The following is a 25,942-nucleotide window of genomic DNA, read 5'->3' as shown; positions in this document are numbered from 1 at the left end:
AAGCTGGCCGTGGCCCAGGTCCCTCACTCCTGTCCGCCTGGTGATTTGCTATTGCTGAAGCCTGGCCTTTCTCCTGTGAACCTTCACTCCCCTCCCTCCTTGCGTTTTCTTGCAGGAAAGTGGAGGGAAGGCACAATCAACGATCGATCGCTTTCTGCTCTGGTTTGAATGTGTCCCCTGGAGCCCACTGTGGGAAACCGACTCACTACCCCAACCCTGGGCAACCATACTGAGAAGTGGATCCTGATGAGGTGTTTAGGTCATGAGGGCTCTGCCTTTGTCAGGGGGTGCTCTGCTCCTGGGGGGCGGTTTCTTAGAGCAGGACGAGCTGGTCCCCCTTTTGCCTTCTGCCATGGACAACGCAGCACGAAGGCCCTCACCAGATGCTGGCACATGGATCTCAGACTTCCTGGCCTCCAGAACCAGAAGCCAATCTGTTTCTATTCTTTATAAATGACCCAATCTGTGGTGTTCCATTGCACCTACATAAAATGACTAAGGCATTTGCCAGATAGGACATTCTATTGCAATAATAAAAAAGACAATAAGATGCTGAAACCAGCCAACCACACAGCAAGCCGCGGACTGCAACAGGTCCCCAGGAGGCACCCTCACCCCTCTCCCTGGTCCCCTGGCGCTCCTTGTGAACCAAAGGGAGGCTGAGCCAGCCCCTTCTCTGTCCTTTCATCACCACAGTTTTTTTTTTTAAATACCCAAAACAGCCATTTTATTTACAGGGCTAAATGCACGAAGGGTTCCACCACCAGAAAGAGTGGCCCGGTCAGCGGTTCCTATGATGAGGGGGCACTCTGGCTGTTATCTGCACACCTTCCTCTCCAGGTCCGGGTGGGGCGGAGTGGGGAACAGGCGGTCATCTGGGGTTAAGGCCAGAGATGCACCTGCATGCTTTTGCTCCCAGGGTGGGCATGCTTGCCACCCACTCCATCCTCCTGCCCTCTGCCCAGGGGTGGACTTGGAGGGCGGGGCCAGAAGCCAAGCTCATCAAGTCTCATTCCCCAGCTGGGCCCTCACTGAGCCCAGTGAACCACCTTACATGTGGGCCACTTACTTGAAATCACAGTTCCTGGGTCTTCCCACAGAACCACACACATGGATATGCACAGTGACACGAGTCACACTGAGAACAGGGGAGGTGGCCCAAATGCCCAGCAGAGGACGAAGGGATCAATGGGACATGGCCTACCCATACAACAGGGTAAAGAAACACAGAGGACTGCTGCATGCTCTAAGGTGGAGCTCTAAAGTGGATGGACCTCGCAAACATTATGCTGGCGGCGCCGGAGCTGTGGCACAGTGATAAAGCCACCGCCTGCGATGCCGGCATCCCATATGAGCGCCAGTTCATGTTCCAGCTGCTCCACTTCCAATCCAGCTCCCTGCCAGTGGCCTGGGAAAGGCAGCAGAAGATGGCCCAAGTGCTTGCACCCTTACCACTCACATGGGAGACCCGGAGGAAGTTACTGGCTCCTCGCTTTGGCCTGGCTCAGGAGCTGGCCATTGCAGCCATGTGGGGAGTGAACCAGAGGATGGAAGATCTCTCCCCATCTCTCTCTCTCTCCCTCTTTTTCTTTGACTCTGCCTTTCAAAATAAGTAAATCTTAAAAAAAATTAAGCTCAGTGAAATAAGTCAGACGCAAAAGGTCGCAGATTGCATGAATCCTTGACTATGAAATTCCAGATAAATAATTCTGTCTCCATAGGGATGGAAAGCAGATCTAGGGAGAGGCAGAGGAGGGGTAATTAGTCCACTAGATTTCCTTTGGGGATGAAGTTCCGACACTAGACAGGGGTGATGGTTGCACAACACTGTGAATGAACTAAATGCCAATGAACTGTGCACTTTAAAGGGGCTAAAATGGTGAATTTTGTGTAATGTGATTTTTACCATAATTTAAAAGAGAAAAAAATAATTCTTAGCCCTATTTCAAACCAAAGTCTTCAGGGCTGGGCCTGGAAAGCGCGCTCTCTCTCTCTCTGTCTTTAAAGATGTATTTATATATATTTGAAGGCAGAGTTACAGAGAGAGAGAGAGAGAGAGAGAGAGAGAAGGGTCTTCCATCTGCTGGTTCACTCCCCAAATGACTGCAATGGCTGGAGCTGGGCTGATCCAAAGCCAGGAGCTTCTTCTGGGTCTCCCATGAAGGTGCAGGGGCCCAAACACTTGGGCCATCTTTTATGGCTTTCCCAGGCCATAGCAGAGAGCTGGATTAGAAGTGGAGCACTCAGGACTCGAACTGGCACCCACATGGGATGCTGGCACTGTAGGTGGCAGCTTTACCCGCTATTGCCACAGCCTCGGCCCAGGGAAACTCTCTCTTAAGTTCTACCAGACAGCTACAATTGGGCAGCTGGCCCAGTCCTGCATCAAGCAACCACAGGCCAGGTACCTGGGGGCCTTCCAGGCCTGACATTATGATTCACTCACTGGAATCCAGTCCACAGTGCCCCCTGCTGGCCAGTGGGGTTGAGCCCTCCTGGCCTGAGATCTTGATTAAGATTATCTGAATATGCCAACCCTCTAGCAAGTGATTGGCCCAGGATTGGGCATGCAATTTCATCTGAACCAATGAGAATAAGGCCTGGAGTTCTGGTTGGCCCTATCAGAGTCAGCAGAGGCTGGGAAACTGGCGTGGGGTGGCCATCCCGTGACCTCAAGGGACAAGGAATGGGATGGGGAGGCTGTGGCTTTGAGGGGCCAGGAGGCCAGGGGCCACCATCACTCACAGTGTGCAGGGGAGACAGAGGCAGCCAATCCAAACGGCCCCTCAGAGCAGGGGATTCCTGAGTGGGGGGCTTGGTGGCCAGTGAGAAGTTCTGAGGACCAGGCCTGCTCTGGCGTGGAAGCCGGCATCAGGGAAGCTCTGGCGGGCTGCGTGTGGTTGTGTGTAATTAAAAAGGGGGAAGGGGAGGGGGCAGGGGTCCCCCGAGAAGGCCCCCTGCCCCCTCTGCAGGCACTGCAGTGCCTGACTGGGCGAGCTGGGCCTCACCGTGCCTGTCCTCAGCCCTGGGGCCCCCAAGGAGCCCTCGGTCCTGACTTACCTTTCCAGGCGCACACATTGTCCCGTCCAGGGGAGGGCCCTTCTTGGTCTTGCAAAAGTAGGGGTTGTCAGGGTGGCTGCACCACAGCTGCTTGCAGGGGTCGAAGGTCCGGAACTGGAAGAGAGCGCGTGCAGCCGGCTAGGGGACTGTCTGGGGTACCCCCCAGCCCCGTGGGTCCCCTATGACCCCAGATGCCCCAGCAGGACTGGCCTGCGACAGGTCTGGGGGGCTGGTAGGTGCCATGAGCTCTGCATCCCTGCCTGGCCTGGGAGGCCGCGTACCTTGTGGAGCATGGAGGTTGGTGGGCAGCCCTCTGGCCCAGGCAGGAGTGGCTGGTGGCTTTGAAGGGCTGGGCACCTGCTGCGCGCCACCCTGCAGGATTCCACTTCCTGAAGCCCTCCCTCTGCCAGCCCCGCCCTAGGTCCCCTGCACCTCACAGGAACACCCCCTCCCCGGCCCTTCTGCTCCCTGTCCTGGCAGCCTTTTCCCCAGCACGTCCCTTTCCAGAGCCTCCTAGCACCTGCCAATCAAGCCCGCAGTGCTGCAAAGAGAGTCACAGAAGGAATCAGACCTTCTGTCAGTCCCCAGTCCACCACCTGCTCACACCTTCTCTGAGCCTCAGCTCCCTCATCTGTAAAATGAGACGACTTTGCTTACTTCCTTAAGGCAGGAGAGATGATCATTAAGTCAGTCTGGGGCAACAGTGGCCAGGGCGCCTGCTGGTGGCTCTGTCTTTAAACCCAGACTGGGGCACGACAGGTTCTCCTCTGTGCTATGCCCTCTCCTCCAAGCCTCTGCACATGTGAGTCCTCCCTCTTCCCCCCCTCCTCTTCTTCCTCCAGGAAGCCCTCCGGAAGCCTGAAGGCTGACCCAAGGGCCTTACCAGGCATCTACTGCCCCTTGCTGGCCCCCTCGTCACAGCTCTGTCACTGTCTTGCCTGCCTAGCTCCATGTCTGGACCTTCCAGGTGGGCACCCCCAACACCTGCCTGTTCCCCAGGAAGCCCGCCAGGCTCCTCCTCCTCCCTGGCCGCCAGGGGTGCCACAGGCTGCAGGCTCCCACACTCACCGCAGTGCACATCATGTAGCCCAGGCCGAAGTCGAAGCGACACTGCTCGTTCATGGAGTAGTGCAGCCCCGGCAGCTGGGGCAGTGCCGGCCAGTCGTGGGCGAAGGGGTCGTCCCGCAGGCAGTCATAGGAGCTGTGGGGAATACACGGGCACCGCGAGCCGTCTCCAGCAGGGCTGTGCACCTGCCCCGCCTTCCCTGCTGGATCTCTCTTCCTCGGTGTCACACACCGGGACCTGACCCGCGCAGATCTCAGGATAGCTGCCTGGCCCACCTGCCATCCACACCCAGCTCCCTCTCTGTCTGCACTTCAGGCAGGAGGACCCAGGGCCCAAAGGGCATGGGCTGGGTTCAGGTGCGTTGGGGATTCTGCACCTCCCAGCGCACAGCCTAGGTGGAAGGCTCACCCCCCACCCCTGGGGGCCCCAGGGAGCTACTCACTGTAGGTAGCGGCCGAGCTCCTGCTGGCTGCAGCGGGACCAGTGGAAGCGGTGGAAGGCGGCCTGCACCAGGGGCGCCATGATGCTGCCCAGGCGCACCTCGTCACCACAGCGATTGCCCTGCCCGTCATGTTCCATGCCCAGCCTGTGTGGGGAGCAAGCAGCCTGGCTGAACCCACACCCCACGCCTTCTCCTCCCCACAACGGCTCATCTCCCCCGACCTTGGCTGGCCTTGTCTGCCCTGAGCTGGGAGGTATCAGCTTTCCACCTGCTCAGATTCTCAAAGCCAAAGGCTTTCCAGTGGGACAGCATCCAGCTGGGAACACCCTCTGGTATCCTCCCCCAAGGAAGGGCACAGTAGAGGCAGAGGCATCTACAGCCCCCCGTCTCCACACTCAGCAGTGTGGGCACAGTGCCAGCAGCTCCAGATTTCCCATCAGCGCTTATCTGGCCCGTGATGCAGGTCTCCAATGGAGCCCGGGGTGTGAACACTGGAGCAGAGTTACAGCTCCCGGCCTCCAGCTCTCCAACCCTGGATGAGCCCCTCTCAGAGGCCAAGCGACTCATGTGTGACATGGGGTTGGATCCCTCCCTGCCCCATGGTGTGAGGGGGTGATGGTGCAAAGCCCCAAGCACCCACTGGGCCCTCAGCTGCTTCTTCTCTTTGATTTGCTCCTCCCAGAGCCTGCCCTGTGCAGAGCTGAGAGGTCAGAACCTCATATCCCACAGGATCCTCATTCAGGGCGTGTCTCTCTCAGGGCCAGGAGGGATGGGAAGCCGGGGCAGGGGTGGCCCCTGGGAGCCCTGAGCTTCCCCAGCCAGCCAGGACGGCTGGGCCACTTACACGTGGCCGGTCTCGTGGGCCACCACGAACGCCGAGGAGAAGCCGTCCTCGTGGTTCAGGGTGCAGCTGCGGACGGGGTGGCACATCCCAGTGACAGGAGCGTAGCCTGGGAGGAGACAAAAGGCGGCTCCAGCTCCCAGGCCAGAGCCCTGCCCCAGGCAGCCCCAGGCCCAACCTGAGCCCAAGGAAGGGCCCTGGCCTAACTCCTCAGGGTCCCTGTCCCCAGGCCAACAAACTGGAGTCTCACCCTGCCATGCTGGCAAGCTCAGAAGACACCGGTCCTGGGCAGCAGTCCCCTGCCCATTATCTGTCGGGCTGTCGCCTGCTTCCTAACAGATGGCCAAGTCAGTCTCAGTCCATCACACACAGCCAGCTGCTCAGACCGCGTGCCAGTGAGACAGATGTGAATGCGTGAGCTCACTTCCGCTTTCGGAGGTCACTTCCCATTCTCTGGCTATCAGCCTAAGTGGCCCAGGTGGTGGGCATGGGCTCTTGGCTCCCACTGCTGCCCATTCTAAGACACTGAATGAAGCCCCTGACACCTACAAACCAGATCTGCTGGAATGTCATGATTTACCACTGCCGGAGGCAGGGGAATGAGCCAGGGACCAACCGGGCAAGGTGCCTTCGAGGCGTGGAGGGCGGGGGTAGGCCTGGGCATCTGCAGCAGAACACATCCTCCTGTGATCCAGCGCCCATGGGTCTTCCCCGCCATGCGGCTTCTGAAAGGTCCCCAAATCATCCACAGGCAACTAGGAGCGGCCACGGTGGTATCGCCAACCCCCCTACACACTGCCTCCTAGGGAGCCGGCCATTGGGAAATGGAAATGGAAGGGCGGAGGCGGGGCCTGGGACAGCCTGCGGGGGAGGGCGAGAAGGCTCCCCATGGCCTCCTAGGGGACCGCTGACCCCTTAGGGGGATGAGACTAACAGGGGGCTCTCAGATTTCCCTGGGGAAGAATCCAGAGGGCAACATCCCCTGGGGTAGGCTGGGGGGAAGATCATGATGCCCATATGAACCTGAGGAAGCCCTGAGGATGGACCTAGTACCATCTGCGGGTCTCAGCTCAGCAGAGTGGGGCAGCAGGGACAAGGTAGAGATGGCGGTGGTGGGGGTTGTGGGTGGTGGCAGCAGCAGGTTAAGCCACATTCTGTGATACCAGCATCCCATCTGGGTGCCAGTTCATGTCCCAGCTGCTCCACTTCCAATCTGGTGCCCTGCTAATGGGCTAGGAAAGGAGCAGAGGATGGCCCAAGGGCTTGGGTCTCTGCCACCCACATGGGAGACCCAGATGAAGTTCCTGGCTTCTGGCATTGGCCTGGCCCAGGCCTGGCTGCTGCTGTCACGTGGGGAGTGAGCCAGCAGATGGAAGACCTCTTCCCCTCTCTCTGCATTGCTCATTTTCAGATAAACAAATAAAGCTTTTAAGAGAGAGATGCTGGGGCCGGCGCTGTGGCTCACTTGGATAATCTTTTGCCTTGTGGTGCCGGCATCCCATATGGGTGCCAGGTTCTAGTCCCAGCTGCTCCTCTTCCAGTCCAGCTCTCTGCTGTGGCCTGGGAAGGCAGTGGAGGATGGCCCAAGTGCTTGGGCCCTGCACCCGCATAAGAGACCAGGAGGAAGCACCTGGCTCCTGGCTTCGGATCGGCGCAGCGCCAGCCTTGGAGGCCATTTGGGGGGTGAACCAACGGAAGGAAGACCTTTCTCTCTGTCTCTCTCTCTTATGTCTATAACTCTACCTGTCAAATAAAAATAAATAAATAAATAAAATAAATGCACTTGAGGCTCCACATGTCAGCCTGACATGGGGCTAGCCAGCTGCACAGCTTTCGCTGGTTCATATTGTCATTATAATTCAGATAAAAATATATTCTAATTTTCACTGCTATTTCTAGTTTGACCCATGGATTATTCATAACTGCACTGCTTAATTTCCAAACAGCTAGTTTTTCTTGTCTTCCTCTTCCAGTATCATCTGGGAATATTCTCTGTGTAACTTTGATATTTCACACTTTGTTGGGATTGCCTCTTGGCCCAGCATCGTCTGGATGTATTTTCATGTGCACTTGTAGACTGTGCATTCTTTAATGGCTTGCTGTAGTATTCTGTCTACATCAATTAGGTCAAGTTGCTTCATTCAAATTTATTTTTTTTTTAATTTTAATTTTTTTTGACAGGCAGAGTGGACAGTGAGAGAGAGAGACAGAGAAAGGTCTTCCTTTTTCCGTTGGTTCACCCCCCAAGTGGCCACTATGGCCGACGCACTGCGGCCAGCGCACAGTGCTGTTCCGAAGCCAGAAGCCAGGTGCTTCTCCTGGTCTCCCATGCGGGTGCAGGGCCCAAGCACTTGGGCCATCCTCCACTGCACTCCCTGGCCACAGCAGAGAGCTGGAAGAGAAGCAACCGGGACAGAATCCGGCGCCCCGACCGGGACTAGAACCCGGTGTGCCAGCGCCGCAGGCGGAGGATTAGCCTAGTGAGCCGTGGTGTCGGCCTCTTAATTCAAATTTCTGTGTCGTTCCATCACTCACTGAGAAAAGTGAGTGATCACGTCTTCATCCGTGATTGTAGATGTGTCTATTCCTTGTTTTGAGCTGCCAGTTTTATACAGTTTAAATCTTTGCATAAAAATATCTAAATGCTTAAAGATTTGAAAACTATTCAAATTTGCTTTTCTGAAATCTCCAAGCAACGCTGAACCCCTCTCTGGTCTCCGGGATGCCAGGCCCAGGCTCTTGTCATCTCATGACCTCTGAGGCGGGGCAGGACCACTAGCACAGACCCTCGACCCGCACCCGGCCCTGCCACTCTTCTCTGGTGTAGGCCAAGGTGCTGGGGGCACACCAGCCAAAGCCAGTGTCTCCTCCCACTGCGCTCCCCCTCCACGAGCCTCTGCAGGAGGCGGCCCCTCCTACTATGGTCTCTCATGAGCCTCTGCAGGAGGCGGCCCCTCCCATTGTGTTCCCCCATAAGCATCTGTGAGAGGCAGGCCCCTCCCTCTGCGCGACCTTATGAGCCTCTGTGGGAGGGGGCCCCCTCCCACTTTGCTTCCCCATGAGCCTCTGTGGGAAGCAGGCTCCTCCCACTACGTTCCCTGATGAGCCCCTGTTGGACCCGAGGCTCACCTTGCATGCCCGAGGGCCCGAAGTCCTGCCGAGTGAGGAAGATCGCGTGATCGTGGTATTCATCGTGGTCTGTGTCCGGCTTCTGCTGCAGGTAGGCCCAGCGGCAGACGTTCTCCAGGCTCTGCGAGGGGTTCCCAATCTCGATGAGGCTCATGGACTGCAGGGGAGGGCAGAGAGACGGGAAGGGGGAGCAGTAGGGTTTGGCATCCCGTGGGCTCATTCACCAGGGGCCCGGCAGGCTGGGGCGTTGACAGACACCGTCCACTGAGCCCTGCCCAGGCACGCTCAGGCCCGGCCTCCCACCTGGCTTCATTCTGCATGGAAGCCGAGATTTCCGGCCACACTGAGTTCCCAGGGCAGACACTGAGGCAAAGTCCTGAAGTGCCATGGCCTTGTGTCCATTCGCAGGTGCTGGAGGGCCTGCGCCCTGTCGGGCCCCTGTTCTGGGCAGGCCTTATACAGGAGCTAGGTGCAGCGTGGCCCTTCCCCCTGAGAGGTACTTTTCTGGGCAGGTCTAGGGCAGGGGAGACAGAAGGCCCAGTCGGGGCAGCAGCCCAGGGGACAGGGGTTTGCCTCTCCGGGTTTGAAGGCATTTACAGGGCACAAAACAGGGGATACGGAGGAACTGCACCTGACAGGGCCAAGGGGCTGTGTAAGGGCCGGGCGCACAAACAGGTGGTTTCCAGAGGAACCAGACAGGAAGCCCCTGGGACAGAGACACCCCAGGCGGCCAAGGCTGGCCAGAGGGCTCCCAGGCCTGCTCTCCCACTCCATACTGTGGCACTGGCATGCACTCCCATTCCGTCCCCACTCAGACTTTGAGGCAGGAAACTGCAGCTCACAGAAGCTAAGTAACTCATTTCAGGTCACACACCAGGAAGGCTGAAATCCAAATCTGCCTTCTGCCCACTGCCTGAAACACTGTTGGAAAGCGAGGCTCCCCAGAGCCCCCAGGTCCTTTCCTCTCCACCATTTCCCCCGCAGTCATTTTGGTTTCTGCTCTCATGGCCTAAATCCCCATGAGGGAGCAGCTCCTTGGAGAGCACTAGGCACCCCCCCTCCCAGAGTCCTGGCATGGGTTTTCCTTTTTCAGGAAATACCTGTCAATAAAGTAGAGCCGGGCCTCCCTCGGGAGATCAGCGGGTAGGTGATCTCGGTCCCCTCCCCCATGAGCATCAGGGTACTTCCAAAAGTTCATTGAGTATGTTGTTAAAAAATACATTGGGGCGGGCCGGCGCCGTGGCTCAATAGGCTAATCCTCCACCTTGCGGCGCCGGCACACCGGGTTCTAGGCCCGGTTGGGGTGCCGGATTCTGTCCCGGTTGCCCCTCTTCCAGGCCAGCTCTCTGCTATGGCCAGGGAGTGCAGTGGAGGATGGCCCAGGTGCTTGGGCCCTGCACCCCATGGGGAGACCAGGAAAAGCACCTGGATCCTGGCTCCTGCCATCAGATCAGCGCGGTGCGCCGGCTGCAGCGGCGGCCATTGGAGGGTGAACCAACGGCAAAAGGAAGACCTTTCTCTCTCTGTCTCTCTCTCACTGTCCACTCTGCCTGTCAAAAAAAAAAAAAAATACATTGGGGCGGGGTGGCGGGTGTTTAGCCTAGTTGCATTGGTGTCCCTGGATTTGATTCCTGGCTCTGGCTTCAAACACCAGCTTCCTGCCAGTGTCGACCTTGGGAGGAGCAGTGATGGCCGAGGCCCCATGGGGGCAGACCTGGATGGTGCTCTGGCTCCAGGCTTTGACCTCAGCCCAGCCCTGGCCATTGCTGGCGTTTGGGGAGTGAACCAGCAGATAAGAGTTCTTGCTATCTGTCTCAAATACATGTTAAGATAATTTTTACAGAAACCTCTGAAATCCATGCATGTGAGAAGTCTTCAAAATGTTTGACAAATATGTATCATGAAAAAACTACATGTGGATTACAGCTCTCTTGTTCCAGAATAAGCTTCTCCTTTTTTAAATTTGAGAGGCAGAGAGACAGAAAGAGACAGAGGTAGACAGAGAAAGAGTGCTCCCATCTGCTGGTTCACTCCCCAAATGCCAGGAGCAGGGGAAGTGAATCCAGGTCTCCCATGAGTGGCAGGGGCTCAACCACTTGAGCCTCCCAAGGTGTTGAGTGGCAGCCTAGCTGGAAGCCAGAGACAGGAAATGAACTCTTGTGCTCTGATACGGCCCCGGGGCCAAACATCTGGCCACATCTAATTTTTTAACTCCATTTTTCCCAGAAACTTTGAAATCCGCTCTTGTGTACGTATGTACAGCCTGCCCTCTGCATCCATGGGTTCCTCGTTCTCAGACTCAGCCAAGTGCAAACCGGAAGTAGTGTGGGAAAAAAGTTCCATGACTGCTGAAGGTACACAGGCTTTTGTCTCTGAACAATAACATTCAGTGTGATGACTAGCAGTCTCACTGCAGTAGGTATCACCAGGACTCTAAGAGATGAGCAAAATCTGCAAGAGCAGGTGCATGGACTACGCAAGCAGGGTGTACAGGGGGCTTCAGCTTCCCTGGAGCTCTGTATCTGCGTGGACACCGGTGGCTGGTTGGAGACAGGTGTTGTGTGTGTGTGTGTGTGTGTGTGTACGTGTACTCAGGAAACCCAAGGTTTTGTTAATACACCAGGTAGTTCAGGAAGAAGAATGACTGATTCGAGGTCCTGGAGGAGGAGCCAGTGACCTATAAGCGGCAGTCGTTCCCAAGCCCAGGCATGGGAGTCCTGGCGGGAGACTCCTCCCCCTGCCCCCCCACCCCACCCCAGGATGCGATTGCTCATTGTAACGAGATGCCTCCAACGAGTCGGAAATCAGAGGGATTTTCTGGACGCCGGCCCAGAGGTGGACAGCCCAGGGGAAGCCAGAGGAAGCCATGGGAGTGTGCTGCCTTGTCTCTCGTGTGTCCAGCTCTAGCCAATGGCTGCATCTCTCCTCGGCGGGAGCATTCCCTTGCCCACGGGACCCTCCACCGTGTCCTCTTGGGCACACGATCCAGCAACAAGACATCAGAGGGCTGACAAAGCAGCCCCCCCCCCCCCGAGGGACAGGAGGATCCTCTGCGGGCGGGAAGCATGTCCTCCTGCAGCCTGAGGACGCTGAGAGTCGGGACCTGCTCCTTTCTGCAGTGTCACTGCTCTGATGAGCACGGGGAGCAGGCAACGTGCTGCTCTGAGGCGGGCTGCTTTACGAAGAACAGAGGCTTCTTCAGCACACAGCTCTGGAGGGTCAGGGGCATGGCACCAGCTCCGGTGAGGGTCTCGTGGCAGACGGCGGCACCACACAGGACTGCGTGTGGAAGAGGGGCATCACGTCTTGAAACAGACCCCAGGGAGCTGGAAGGGCCAGGCTCGCTCCACTTCTAACACCCCTCACCCCTGTCCCCTCTGACCTGACAGCATCCCATGAGAGCCTCCTAAATCCTTCCATAGGCAGGACCCCCAGCGACCTTCGCCCAGGGCCCACATCACCACGCCTGAAGAGCCCAACACACAAACCCCTAGGGGACAAACCATACCCAAACCACAGCACTGTCCAGGCCAGACCCCTGCAGGGCCCAGCCAGAGGGAGGATCATTCCTGGCGTCCTCACCTAAGTACCTGGATCCATCCAAGCCTGCAGCGTGCCTACCACACAGCTGCCATGGGCCACGGGTCAGCTCCCAGGCTTGCTCACATGGTGATGAGTAGGACCGAGGGCTCCTCCCTGTGCTGGGTGGGCACTCCCGAGGTGGCTTCCACATGGCTGTTTGCTTCCCTGGAACAATGGTCCAGGAAGACAGGAGAGGGCATACTTCCAAGACAAAAGCCACAGTCTTTTAGTAGTTTGATCTCAGTTGGCCCAAGCTCAGAGGAGGGGACTCTGCCAGGATCACCAAAGCTTAGAGACTGGTCTCATTCGGCTGTCAGCGAACTCCTGGGGCTGGCTCTGATGTGGTGAATTAAGCTGCAACTTGCAACGCTGGCATCCCATACTGAAGCCCCAGTTTGATTCCTGGCTGCTCCACTTGGGATCCAGCTCCCTGCTAATGCACCTGGGAAACCAACAGAAGACAGCTCAAGTCCTTGGACCCCTGCCACTTATGTGGGAAACGACCCAGATGAGGCTCCTGACTCCTGGTTTAGGCCTGGCCCAGCCTTGGCCGTTGCAGCCATCTGGGAAGTGAACCAGTGGATGGGAGATCTCTCTCTCTCTCTATCTCTGTCTCTGTAACTCTGCCTTTCAAATAAATACAATTATTTGTTATTTATTATTATTACCTGCATTCCATAATGCAGGCTCCAATAAATATTTTTAAAAGATTTATTTATTTGAAAAGCAGAGTTTACAGAGAGAAAGAGAGAGAGACAGATTCTTCATCTGGTTCACCTCCCCCTGCCCCCCAAGTGGACACAATGGCCAGGGCTGGGCCAGGCCAAAGCCAGGAGCCAGGAGTCTCCTCTGGGCCTCCCATGTGGGTGCAGGGGCTCAAGGACTTGGGTCACCTTCTGCTGCTTTCTCAGGTGCACCAGCAGGGAGCTGGATCAGAAGCGCAGTAGCGGAGACCAAAACCAGTGCCCACAGGAGATGCTGGCACTGCAGGAAGCAGCTCCACCCACTATGCCCCAACACTGGCCCCCTATAAATATTTTATAAGAAAGGAACTTTCTCTTCTTGTGAGAGTCAGTTGGGAGCTGTGTCATTATCATTGCAGCTAAAAGAGTTGAGCAATGTACTTCCTCCTTTGGTGGGGACCACGGAGACCCCAGCCAAGGGACCAGCCATGGGAGCTGGCTGGTATGTCCCACACCAGCAGGAGGAGGGCTCTGGCCTAGTATGAGGACCAGAGGGCAGGAATCAAGCCATCGGGAACGAGACAGCTGGAGCAAGAGCCAACCAGAAGGAGGGTGAGAACAGCAGGCTGGGGCCATGCAGAGAGGCCTCCCTCTTGGTGGGCCCCAAGGGGTCTGTGTTGCAGGAACCCCAGCTGAAGTGGTCTCAGACCCCTTTCTGGCTTTAGGGTTCTCCTGAGGGGGAGGGGCAGAGGGAAGAGCTGAGTGGCTCAGCAAGGGGAGCCCCGGGCAGGCAGGACTCCAGGAAACAATGGTTAGGCCCTGGACTCTGCAAGCCTGGGCCCCAGATGTGGGCCACCCCAGGGAAGTCTAGGAGGAGCTGACATCAGTGTCAGGGACTCCCCTGTCTCGGGGGCCTTGAGTGACAAGATGTGGGAGTGGCTTGCAAGGTCATCTCTCAGTATCCATGGAGGGCAGGATCCAGGACCCCTGCAGACACCAAAACCAGCCGGTGTTGGAGTCATTAGAAATGGTGGATTTGGTATAGTGGGTAAAGCCATAGCCTGTGATGCCTGCATCCCATATGGACGCTGGTTCAAATCCTGGCTGCTCCACTTCTGATGCAGCTCACTGCTAATGGCCTGGGAAAGCATCAGAAGATGGCTCAAGTGCTTGGGCCCCTGTCACCCATGTGCGAGACCCGGATGAAGCTCCTGGCTTCGGCCTGGTCCAGCACTGACTATTGTGGCCATCTGGGGAACAAACAGGTAGATGGAAGATCTCTTTCTCTCTCTGAAACTTTTAAAATCAATCAATCGGCCGGCGCCGCGGCTCACTAGGCTAATCCTCCGCCTTGCGGTGCCGGCACACTGGGTTCTAGTCCCGGTCGGGGTGCCAGATTCTGTCCCGATTGCCCCTCTTCAAGTCCAGCTCTCTGCCGTGGCCAGGGAGTGCAGTGGAGGATGGCCCAAGTGCTTGGGCCCTGCACCCCATGGGAGACCAGGAAAAGCACCTGGCTCCTGCCATCGGATCAGCGTGGTGCACGGGCTGCAGCGCGCTGGCCGCGGCGGCCATTGGAGGGTGAACCAACGGCAAAAGGAAGACCTTTGTCTCTCTCTCTCACTGTCCACTCTGCCTGTCAAAAACAAAACAAAACACAACAACAACAAAAATCAATCAATCTTTTTTGTTTTTGTTTTTACAGAAAGATGTATTTGCATAGGCGTTCTGCACATCCTCCTGTCCACTTTAATTCATCTCTAGATGACTTGTACGACCTAATACACCAGAAACACTACGTGAACACATGTGCTGCAGGGCGGGGACTAATGACAAGGACAAAACAGTCTGTGTGTGTTCAGGGCACAGGCGATTTTTCTCCCAAATATTTCCATGCTGTGGTTGGGTCGGTGCCTGTACAGAATCTGCAGGCACAGAGGGCCACAGTACTTCCTCCCTCTCTACTGAGGCTCCCACTCTTCCCAGGGCTGGGCCGTCTCAGGGGCGCACACCAGAGCCAAGGGCAGGATCCCTGTCCCTGCTGGGTCTGCAGCATTTGAGGGATTGTGGTGTTCAGCGGCCAGCACGGGAGCGGACACTGACCTGGTACCCAGAGGCAAGGGCAGTGCCCGTGTGCACTTGAGAAAGAGCCGGCTCTGGGTTATGAGGAGGAAAGGGGACAGCAAGGTGGCAGCCAGGGCAGCAGCCGATGAGTGGGGTCTGAGGGGGGTCAGGGCTGGAGGGTGGTGCTGATGGAGCAGGGGTGGTGCCCAGTTTGTGGCTTTGGTGACAGGCAGCAGTGGGAACTGCGGAGGAGGTGCAGGGTCAGGGTGGCAGACTCAGTAAGAACAGTATGGGGTCTGCAGGGTCTGGGGGACACACGGTCATGGGGTCATGGGGGTCGTCTTTCCCACCCAGCTTCTCAGCTTTGCTGTGGGGAGCTCTCCCATTTCTCAAGGCCCAGCCCTCAGAGGCGATCCATCCAAGTTCACTGCCCCAAGGCATATGGCCAGCCTGGCACCCACCTGAGACCAAAGAAGCAGAGCTCTGAAAGGACCCAGAGTGGGCTGGCCAGTTCCTGCTTTCTGCACCAGGCCCACCCTGTGTCCACCCACTGCTCCCACTTCAAGGAAGCTGCTGGTGCCTCTCCCAGGTTCCCATGACCTCCACACAGGGGAGCTAGGTAGGTAGGGCCCATAAGTGCCCCAAATAAAAAAAAATTGTAACTACATTTTCTGTGAATTTTCAAAAATTTTAATTATTTGATGGGGCCAGTGTTGTGGTTAAGCCACTGTCTGTGATGTTGGCATCCCAAATGGTGCCAGTTCTAGACCCAGCTGCTCCACTTCTGATCCCTGCTCATATGCCTGGAAAAGTAGCAGAAGGTGGCCCAAGTACTTGGGCCCTTGCACCCATGTGGGAGACCTGGAAGAAGCTCCTGGCTCCCAGCTTCAGTCTGGCCCAGCCCCAGCTGTTGTGGTCATTTAGAGAATAAACCAGTGGATGGAAGATCTGTCTCTCTCTCTCTCTTCTCTCTCTGTCTCTCCCTCTCCCTCTCCCCCTCTCTGTGTAACTCTGCCTTTCAAATGAATAAAAAAATAAATCTGGGGGCCAGCACTGTGGGCAGCGGGTTAACACCCTGGCCTGAAGTACCGGTATCCCATATGGGCGGCAATTCTAGACCCGGCTGCTCCTTTTCCGATCCAGTTCTCTGTTATGGGCTGGGAAAGCAGCAGAAGATGGCTCAAGTCCTTGGGCCCCTGCACCCAAGTGGGAGACCCAGAAGAAGCTCCTGGCTCCTGGCTTCAGATCAGCACAGCTCCACCCATTGCGGCCACCTGGGGAGTGAACCAGCGGATGGAAGACCTCTCTCTGTCTCTACCTCTCTCTGTAACTCTTTCAGATAAATAAAATAAATCTTTAAAAAATTAAATAAATCTAATTTTTACTTATTGGAGCAAGCAAGTGAGCGAGGGAACACTCCCACACTCCCATCTACTGGTTCATTCCCCAGATGTGGGCAACTGCTGGGGCTGGGCTGGCCTGGAGCCATGAACTCAATCCAAGTCTCCGGGTGGGTGGCAAGGGCCTAACTACTTGAGCTATCACCTGCTGCCTCTCGGGTCTGCTTTAGCAGGAAGCTGGAGTCAGGAGCCAGAGCCAGGAACTGAACTCAGACACTCTGAGGCAGGCTGTGAGAATCTTAATTGGTGAGGACCCAATAGGCCAAATGCCTGCTCCCTGTGGACTTTTGGAAGTACCCTCACCAACTGTTGCCTCCCTTCCCATATGCATCTGCGGGGACTTGCCCTTTGGCCTACAGGAAGTACTTTCCGGCTTCTCTTTGGCATATCTGAGTTGCTGGTATACCCTTTTGGGGCCACTGCTAAGTAAAACAGTGGTGACCTGAACACAGCACTGTGATGCTGCAAGACCTAAGTATGAGATGGCTCCCATGTGGGCACAGGGCGGTTAGCGCTCGCAGCGGGGAACACGATGCCTAAGGGCAGCTTCGCGTCCTGGGCACGCTGCAGCGGGTCCCGCCAGCGCTCAGAATGGCGCGCAGGTTAAAAGGCATGCGCTGGCTGTCAGAAAATTTCCATTTCATAGTTGCAGCCTGCAGTTGACTAGGCCAAACTGCAACCTTGGAAAGCAAAGCCAGCGGGTGGGAAGAGTGCTGTGTCCCTCCCATCGGGCCATGGCACAGCCTGGGACAGGTGCCCGCTCCCAGCTCCCCTGGCCATCTGCCTTCCCCCGCCCCCAGGGCATCTGACTCCTGGCTGCCCACTTGTCTCCGTGTGAATTTCTCTAGGAAAGACCTTCTGCCCTGTTCTCAGCTTCGCCGGGCTGGGGACCAGGAGTGAGCACCGAGCCAGCCATAGATGTCACAGAGCGGCAGTCCTTTCCTGGAGGGAGTCTGGGGCACCAGCTGTGTAGAGCAGAGGGGCAGTGGGCAGTTGCACTCCCTGGGATTGTGCTATTTCCAGAGTGACTGAGGGTCTCCAAGCCCTGGGGACCAGGCTCTGCACGGTAGGAAGAGCCCCCAGGACTCAGCCCCAGCATGGAGACCCCAGGCAGCCTGCAGCCTGGGACCGTGGATGGACTCTCTGGACGGCCCAGCCCGGGATGCAGGAGGGTGCTGTGCGGGCTGACTCCCCCTCCCTCCCTCCCTCCCTCCCCCACTGATCGGGTCTGGGGCAAACAGGGGAAAAGGTGGGCTTCCCAGGAGGTGGGTTTTGCTGGTGCCCCAGTGGCTCTGCCACCCAGGATCCCTGTTTGGAGGCCACATCTCTCACTGCGGCCATGCACCCCTGCTCTGGCTCCACTGCGAGACCACCTCGGGGCTGGGGTCCAGGCTGGCCAGCACCAATTCCTGACTCCTCCCAGTGATATGTGGGACTCCTCTCTGGACACCACGAGCACCAACCTGCTCCAATCAAGCCCCTCCGTGCATAAGATGGGCCACACAGCTGCCAGGCAGGAGACCGACCCTGGGCCCGCCCTTGGGGCCCTCTCGAAGCAACACCAGGAGCCTGGGCCTCAGACAGTGCTCACTGGTCCGTCCAGCCTCACAGCGCCACAAAAAAGCCTTTCTGGGTCTCCCAGCCTGAACTAGTAGGGGCCTGGGGGCTCACACAAAGGGCCAAGGGATCCACCCTTGGGGTACAGAGGCAGGTCTGAGGGCCCTCCCCTTGGGGCCAGGAGAGAGGCTATGCGGAAGTCTCCCCGAGGCTGGCAGGAATCTGAGCCAGAGGCAGCAGGTAGGGGCTCACTGCGTGCCGTCCACGGGCACTGGCATCACACGTGCACATGTAGGTCTCACTTAAATGTTGCAGTTGCCCTAAGTTGCAGGTGCTGTGATTATCCTCAGGCAACTGAAGAACTTGCCCAGTACCCCGCACTCAGCTGTCCCCTCCAGAAAGGATGGAGCCCTGGATGGCCACCAGGTGGCGCTGCTATCACAGGAATGGCGCCACCTGCGGTCTGGGAAGGCCAGGGACACTCCCTGGTCCTGGGACTGGGCTGCAGCTGTGAGTCGTCACTGGACACCTGGGCTCCGGAACCGCAGGGGCCTGGAGACAGCCTCTGGGGTCTCATTCTTCATAAGCCAATTAAGATCTGTGCAAAAAGTTCTGCTGCAACCACCACTCTCTGACATTTCCCCTGTTTGCTCTGAGAAGAGCTGAATTATTTATGCTCTTCCCTCCTTCAGTCAAGGAGACAGGAGGAAACAGGATTGGCAGCCTGGAGGCCATGCGCCCGCAAAACAGCAGCCAGCCCTGGTCGGCTGCTCGCCAGTGAGCCCCGCAGGCCCCACATCCGGTCACAGGGCCATGGACAGGTGACAGGTGGGGCTCACCTGGCATCACCAGGGCCCTGCAGTCAGAGGCCTGGGGCAAAGGTCTCATCTGCTCTAGTCACTGTCCTGGGCTCTCCATCTGAAAACTGGGCACAGCCCCAGTGCTGAGCCTGGAGCGCATGACTGCAGGGGGTGCATAGTGAACACCCTCCAATGTTACTTGTCCTTGTCTGCCATGTGATGGTGATAAAGATGGAGAGATGACACCGATCTGGGGGAGCATTCCCACCCACCACAGGCGGCCTGCAGCCTCGGCAACTCCTGCCCCAAGGGGCTCTGGTTTCCCCTGGTCCCAAGGCCATCTCAGGATGTCCCTGCCTCAGACCAGCCCTTCCAAGCAGGCACAAAACAGGACAGCTCTGGTTGTGAGCAGTGCACGTCTCTCCAGCTCAGCACTGCTGACGTGGGAGCAGCTTCCCTGGCCTCCGCTTGCCAGAAGCCAGCAGCACTCCCTGTTGTGTCCTGGATGCGGGGGCAGAAGGCAGCATCCTTGGTCAGGAGCATCGGGCACAGGCCCAGGGAGCCTGAGGCTGGTGCTCCCCAGACTGCAAGGGTCGCAGAGTTCACTCATACTGCCAGGAGCAAAGTAGCTCCAGCATTGTGCCACTCTGGGCAGGGCACTGCCCTCTGGAGCCAGCATCCTCACTGCCCAACGGGGATGAAAGAGGTGACCCCCAGAAGTCCTCCCTTACCCCAGGGGCACGCAATCCAAGAGCCCTAGTGGATGCCAAGAACCACGGATGGCACTGGGCACTGGACAGACAAGGGGACTTCAAACAGCTCATGGAAACGGAATTAAAAGTTTATTTGGTACAAAACACTCTGAAATCCATGCACAGAGGGATTTTCAGAGAGGCCATGGAAAATGTGCATCCCACAGAAACTATGCATGGGTTTCAAATTTTTTTTTTTTTTTTGCACCGACAAACTTTTTTTTTAATTATTTATTTATTTGAAAGGCAGAGTTACAGAGAGAGGGGAGAGAGAAAGAGAGAGAGAGAATATTCCATCCACTGGCTCACTCCCCAAATGGCCACAGTGGCCAGGGCTGGGCCAGGCTGAAGCCAGGATCCCAGAGCTTCTTCCAGGTCTCCCATGTGGGTGCAGAGGACCAGGCTCTTGGGCCATCTTCTGCTGCTTTCCCAGGTGCATTAGCAGGGAGCTGGATCGGAAGTGGAGCAGCCAGAATGTGACACTGCCCATATGGGATGCTGGTGTCACAGATGGTGGCTTTACACGCTGTGCCACAAGGCCAGCCCCTAAACTTCTCTTTCAATTTCATTTTCCGTGAATTTTTTGAGAAACCCCCATATTATGTTTCTTCCTATATGTGCTGCCTGAAATGATGGCATTCCATACTGGAGCGCTGGTTCGAGTCCTGGCTGCTCTGCTTCCAATCCAGCTCCCTGCTAATGCTCCTGGGAAGGCAACAGAGGATGTGGCCCAAGTGCTTGGGCCCCTGACACTGCGTGGGAGATCCGGATGGAGTTCCTGGCTCCTGGCTCCTGGCTCCAGCCTGGACCAGACCTGGCTGTTAAGGGAGTGAACCAGTGTATGGAGGAGCTCTCTCGCTCACTCTCTCTCTCTCTCTCTCTCTCCCCTCCTCCCCCTTCTCTGTTGTTCTGCCTTTCAAATAAATAAATAAATAAACCCTTTTAAAACACAGAAATACCTAACATCAGGATAGGACAAGCACAAGAACACAGAAGTCAGGTGGATGTCCTCTCTCTCTCTCTCTCTCATCATAGTGATATTTTTGGATCCAGCTGACAGCAGGTATCAGAAACTAAGGAGGGTGAAGCTGGAGGCGAGGGACTGCTAGACTGCCAGGGTTGCTGCCAGGGTGGGGGGAGAAGTCCCGTAGGGGGCTGCCTGTGGGGCCTGGCCCCCCAGAGCCACAGCAGGCGGCCACCTGCACGCACAGCTCCCTGTGGCTGTCAGTGCACATCCTGCTCAGGAATGAGGCGCGGGGATGCCGCACGGCTGCTGCGGGGCAGAGCCCACCATGACCTCCCACCTCCCCTGGCTGGGCATTGGTGGCCACGCAGGTGCTCACACCTCCTGCTGACTGGCCTCCGGGAGCTGTGGCGAGCATCCGGGCAGACTCCCACGTCAGGAGGGTGCCTTGTTTCCACACTCCTCCCAGAGGCCCCGGGAAGCTCTTCCCAGGGAGAGCCAGGCCACCACAGCGGGGTCCTGACCGAGAACCCTCCAGCACGGGCTGAGACAGGCCTGCGGGCCGGCGCCTGGCGTGGTCTGGATGCAGGTGCTGGAACCTCATTTCCGACACCATGGTATTAAGGGCTGGCCCCCACGGCTGGGAGGCATGCCCTTAATCAACAGGCCCAAGGACGCCCACCTGCCCGCCCTTGTGAAGAGCGAGCCCTACCAGGCCGGGACCTGCGGGCTGCTTGCTGGCAGGGATTCCCGGGATGGCCGTGCACACACCCGAACCAGCCAAGGTCAGTGGCAGGCCCCCAGTGCCTCCCCGGCCTTCTCTGGACCCAGGGGCTCTGAGCTGGGAGCTGGGAACTGGGCCAAGGATGACCAGGGTTCCCATCATTGTGGGGGTTGGGACCCAGACCCCTGTGGTGTGAGACCCCTCACGTCCCTCTCTGACTGTCCACAAGCCACTGCTGGTCACTTTCCCCAGCCTGGGAAGTATTTAAAATGAGAACAGTTGAGTAGCTTTGGTGCCTTCTCAAAAAAATCAATTGAAAAGCCAGTTGCTATGCAACCCGGAGCACGGCCGGCACTCAGCTCCCTGGCTGATGGCATATTGTATAAAATAAGATAATCGCTTTTCTTCTGCTTTGTTGTAATGGAGAAAAATGTTGTTTTAGGACAAACTTGAGATAACTCAGAGGCTTCTCATGAGCTGGAAGACAAACAACATGTCACTCAACACAAGTGCTGCCAATTTTACCCCCGCTGGAGCCTGCTGGGGCCCCGGGAGAGGACTGGGGAGCTGGCCTGCTTCCACCAGGTTCTCTGTGGGCAGCAGGAGCCAAGGCCCTGGGGGCACATGGCCCATGCCCGCCTGGCCACAGGCACCCTGGCTTCTCAGGCTCCATTCACGCAGAGCCAGGGGGCCTCGCTGTTGCACAGAACTGAGGTCTCCAGAACTCGTGCTCACTCAAGCCAGGCTCTGTCCCAGAGTACCATCTAGAAGCCTCTGGCTTCGCTGCTCCTCCAACAGCACAAACAGAGCCCACCCCCTGGCCACAGACACTGTGCCTTTTGCCCTAGAGAGCCCTCCTGGGAGTCACCTGCCTGCCCGCTGTACCCAGGGTCTGCACCCAGCACCATGCCTGAGCTCCTCCGGGGTTTTCCGCTCTGCTAGAATCTTCTTCACTGCTCTGCTGACCCGACAGGGAGCACCTGAGCCTCTCTTGGTTGGCGCACGCACCTCAGGAGACCTGGGGTTCCCTGCAGGCCAGATGCTTTGGGAGGCTCCCAGGAGACATCTGCCGCCTGCATGACACAGCTCAGGGACTCGAACTCAGGGCCGCACCGCCACAACTGGGCAAAGTATAGCCTGAGACCAATAGACACAAACTGTTTCCATAGGAGACAAGTGCTAAAATGAGAACCTTTAATAGCAACTGGATGGAGTGGGTTTAGGTCTGAGGAATTTAAGAATAAATAGTCAGGGCTAGAGGGTAGGTATTTAACCCAATGGTTAGGGCATTAGGATAGCCTCCCATATTGGAGTCCCTGGGTCCGAGTTCCAGCTCTGGCTCCTGGCTTCAGCTCCCTGCTAATGTAGACCCCTGGGAGGCTGCAAGTGAGGGCTCGGGTAGCTGGGTCCCTGCCACCCACGTGGGAGACCCAAATTGATTTCCTGGCTCCCAGCTTCAGACTGGCCCAACCCCGGCCATGATAGGTATTGAGGGGGAGACTGGCAGGTGGGAGCACTTGCTTTCTCTGTCTCTCTCCTCCTCAGATTAAAAAAGAGGGACTGGGGCTTTTGTATATCTTGGTTTTTGTCATAGTTGCCCTTTCTAATAATTCATTTTAAATGTACTTCATGGAATTATTGCTGTCTGATGAATTAGGAATTGGAGTCCTGGGCCCGTATTCAGCACTAAGGTGCACCTCGGGCCAGCTGGCGCCCTCTGCCTGCCCCCTGCTCCCCAGGCTTTGCCCGGGTGAGACGGGGTGGGGGAGCTGCACCTCCTTTCCCACAAACAGGGCTCTTAAACCCTGTGGCTCAGAACTGCTTTCCTTTGGGTCTAGTGGAGCCTACGGCCAGGCACGTGCTCCCACTGCTGGCTCCTACTGCTCTGTGCTATACCCCTGCACTGGGCAAGATCTCCTCTTCAGCCCTCCAGGTGCAGCAGGCCAGCACCACGTGCTCTGCTACTTCCCTCCTGTTCTTCCACAGTGTCCACCCTAAGGCACTCAGGAGTCACTTGCAAAAGGACAAGAGGAGCAGGCTGGCTCTGTGGCATTCTCATGGCCAATACCCAGCTGACCAATGGTGGTGGCTCCTGGAATCCCTGGGACACAGAAGACCCAATGAGCCCCCATAACCCCTCCCATACACACACATACACACTGTGGCCTTGCTGGGCCTGATTAGGGCCTGGCCAAGGAGGCAGGTGGAGTAGGATGGGGTAGAATAAGGTGGGCAAGCTATGGAGTGAGACATGCTGAGTAGGAGCAAAGATCTAGAATGTTCCAGAACATTTTGGGCAATGAAAGGAAAGCAGCAGCCCTGGTGGGATCCTCAGGGGCCAGCAGAGGGACGGGCAGTGTGTTTTCCCTCCAAAAGGCAGAGTGGAGACACTGCAGAGAGGCGTTGGGGTGGCCTGGGCCCCTCAACTGCTCACACCCTGGAAGTATCCTGTCTCCACAACTCAGTGGCCACGAGCAGGGTCTCAGGCTGTCTGTGTGGCCTGTGTCTGGGTCTGCAGAGGCTTTGTGTGCATTCAGCTCTGAAAGCTAATGCCCAGCTTCAGGGTCCCTGTTTCCTACCCCCTCATCCTCACAGATTCCTAAGCCCTGTTCCCAGCAGGAAGCGGGGTCGGGAGGGGGGGCTGCGCTGCTCCATCTGTGTCCTCTCTCTGCTCCAGGGACAAGGCCCTGGCCTTGCTGAAGTGGCACCATCGCCCACAATGGACTGCGGGCCCTGCTGTGCTGGCAGTGGGATCCAGAAACACCTGTGTGTGTCCCCAGTTGGTCCCCGGGAAGAGCAGGCTGCACCCTGAAAACGGGTCCCAGGCCTACTGCCTGTGTTCCCCACTCAACAGGGGAAGGTGCCGGTGTGGCCCAGGCATAGCAGAACCCTCTCGACACAGCACCTGGCTGCAGAGAAGGCAGATCCGAGCCACCAGGCAGAGGGATGCAGACAGCTGCCCAGCTGTCCCCAGACCACCGCAGAGATAGGTGCCATGCAGAAGCCTGAATTCCCCTCTGCGTCTTCCTTCAGGCCAGGAATGAAATGCTTAGCACAGCTCAGCCCCGCAGCCCAGCACCAGAGACCAGGGCACTGGAGTGTATCACTATCAGGATCCTCACACTTTTCAAGGATTTTTAAAAAAACAGACTAGGTTTAGGGTCCAGCGCTGTGCCTCTCTGTAACTCTGCATTTCAAATAAAATAAATTAAAAAAAATAAACTAGGTTTCCATAAGCTAAAAATGCATTGCTTCCCTTATAAAAGAACGCATTTATCTTCATAAGTGAAGAAAAATCAGTAAACCACAAGAAAAAGATTAAAAAGTCATTAGCCTGCCCAGTGACACACGCTGCGAATATTTCATGTATTCCTTCTAGTCTTTTCTATGTAAATATTTGTGCACAACATTGAGATCATGCTGTAAACATCTATCTCTCTTTTCAAACGAACAACAAACTGAGCTATATATTGCAACCAATCCCAGGCCACGCATCACGCCTGGAAAAGGCAGTTGGTCAGCAGCTTGAAGTTCCATCATGCGACAGCCCCTCTTTAACTGGAGCCCGATCCTTGTATGATATGGGTTGTTTCTGTTGTTTGCACGTAGAAAACAGTGCACTGTGGGTTGTCTACAGCGGTGATAATGGCTGAGGGATAAACCCTCAGAAGTGTATCTTAGGACAGCATTAACTTCCATCTCACTTCCTTCTGGAACTGCACACACTTCTCTTCAGTACCCCAGAGTGGGCCTGCCCCTTCATTCAGACCCACAGCCACCTCTCTTCTAACCTTAACAGGGTTGGTGCTTAAAAACAATGGTACCTGGGGCCAGTGCTGTGGCGTAGCAGGTAAGGCCACCGCCTGTAGTGCCGGCATCCCATATGGGTGCCCGTTCAAGACCCGGCTGCTCCACTTCTGATCCAGCTCTCTGCTGTGGCCTGGAAAAGCAGTAGAAGACGGCCCAAGTACTTGGGCCCCTGCACCCACAGGAGACCCAGAAGAAGCTCCTGGCTCCTGGCTTCGGATCAGCGCAGCTCTGTCCACTGTGGCCAATTGGGGAGTGAACCAGCAGATGGAAGACCTCTCTCTCTCTCTGTCTCTCTGTCTCTCTGTCTCTCTGCCTCTCCTTCTTGTTGTGTAACTTTGACTTTCAAGTAAATAAATACATCTTTTAAAAAATAAACAATAAAAATAAAACAATGTTACCTGATTTCCTGGATGAATGTGAACTCACATGCTCCTCCATACAAAGTTTGGTTTGGGGTACATATATATTTTTTAGAGATTTATTTTTTAGAAAAGGCAGAGTTACAGAAAGAGAGGGAGAGACAGAGATAGAGACTATCCATCTTCTGGTTCACTCCCCAGATGGCCGCATCAGCCAGGGCTGGGCCAGGCCGAAGCCAGGAGCCTGGAGCTTCATCTGGGTCCCCAATGTGGGTGCAGAGGCCCAAGCACTTGGGCAATCCTCCACTGCTTTCCCAAGCCATTAACAGGGAGCTGGATTGGAAGTGGAGCAGCCAGGACTCAAACTGGTGTCCATATGGGATGGCAGCATCACATAGCTTTACCTGCTACATCACAACGCCGGCCCTTCAAGTTGTATTCAAATATGTCTCTGTTCCCCTTTGTACGTTCTCTTGGAATTGTGCATAGCAAGTCCTTGATAGCCAATATATTTTGTCTAGATTTGTGTAGCTTCAGTAGTTTAATATTTTACTGGATTGTATTCATGATAATCTAATTTATGATGTATTAAATTTATATTTATCATATTTATTTATATTACATACACCCATTCTATTTATATTTACCTCATGCTGGGTTATATATTGGTGGGTATTTGCAGTTAGCTGTTTAATTCAACTGACCTATATGT

At 56.2% G+C, this 25,942-nt stretch overlaps 1 protein-coding gene across 3 annotated transcripts in view; it reads right to left on the bottom strand.

Moving 5' to 3' along the window:
• Positions 1–25,942, bottom strand: part of ADAMTS2 (ADAM metallopeptidase with thrombospondin type 1 motif 2) — a 224,230-nt gene that overhangs the window by 34,366 nt on the left and 163,922 nt on the right. For all 3 annotated transcript variants that reach the window (XM_051833770.2, XM_051833771.2, XM_051833769.2), the window contains 5 exons: positions 8,539–8,695; positions 5,413–5,518; positions 4,569–4,712; positions 4,129–4,261; positions 3,061–3,174 (listed from right to left, as the gene is read on the bottom strand). In XM_051833770.2, coding sequence (XP_051689730.2) covers positions 3,061–3,174; positions 4,129–4,261; positions 4,569–4,712; positions 5,413–5,518; positions 8,539–8,695 — 654 coding nt within the window. The remainder of the gene's footprint in view (positions 1–3,060; positions 3,175–4,128; positions 4,262–4,568; positions 4,713–5,412; positions 5,519–8,538; positions 8,696–25,942) is intronic.

This window comes from Oryctolagus cuniculus, chromosome 6, assembly GCF_964237555.1.
Source record: "Oryctolagus cuniculus chromosome 6, mOryCun1.1, whole genome shotgun sequence".
Taxonomy (NCBI): Eukaryota; Metazoa; Chordata; class Mammalia; order Lagomorpha; family Leporidae; genus Oryctolagus; species Oryctolagus cuniculus.
The sequence above is the reverse complement of the archived record's forward strand: the minus strand, read 5'-3'. Positions and strand labels throughout refer to the sequence as shown.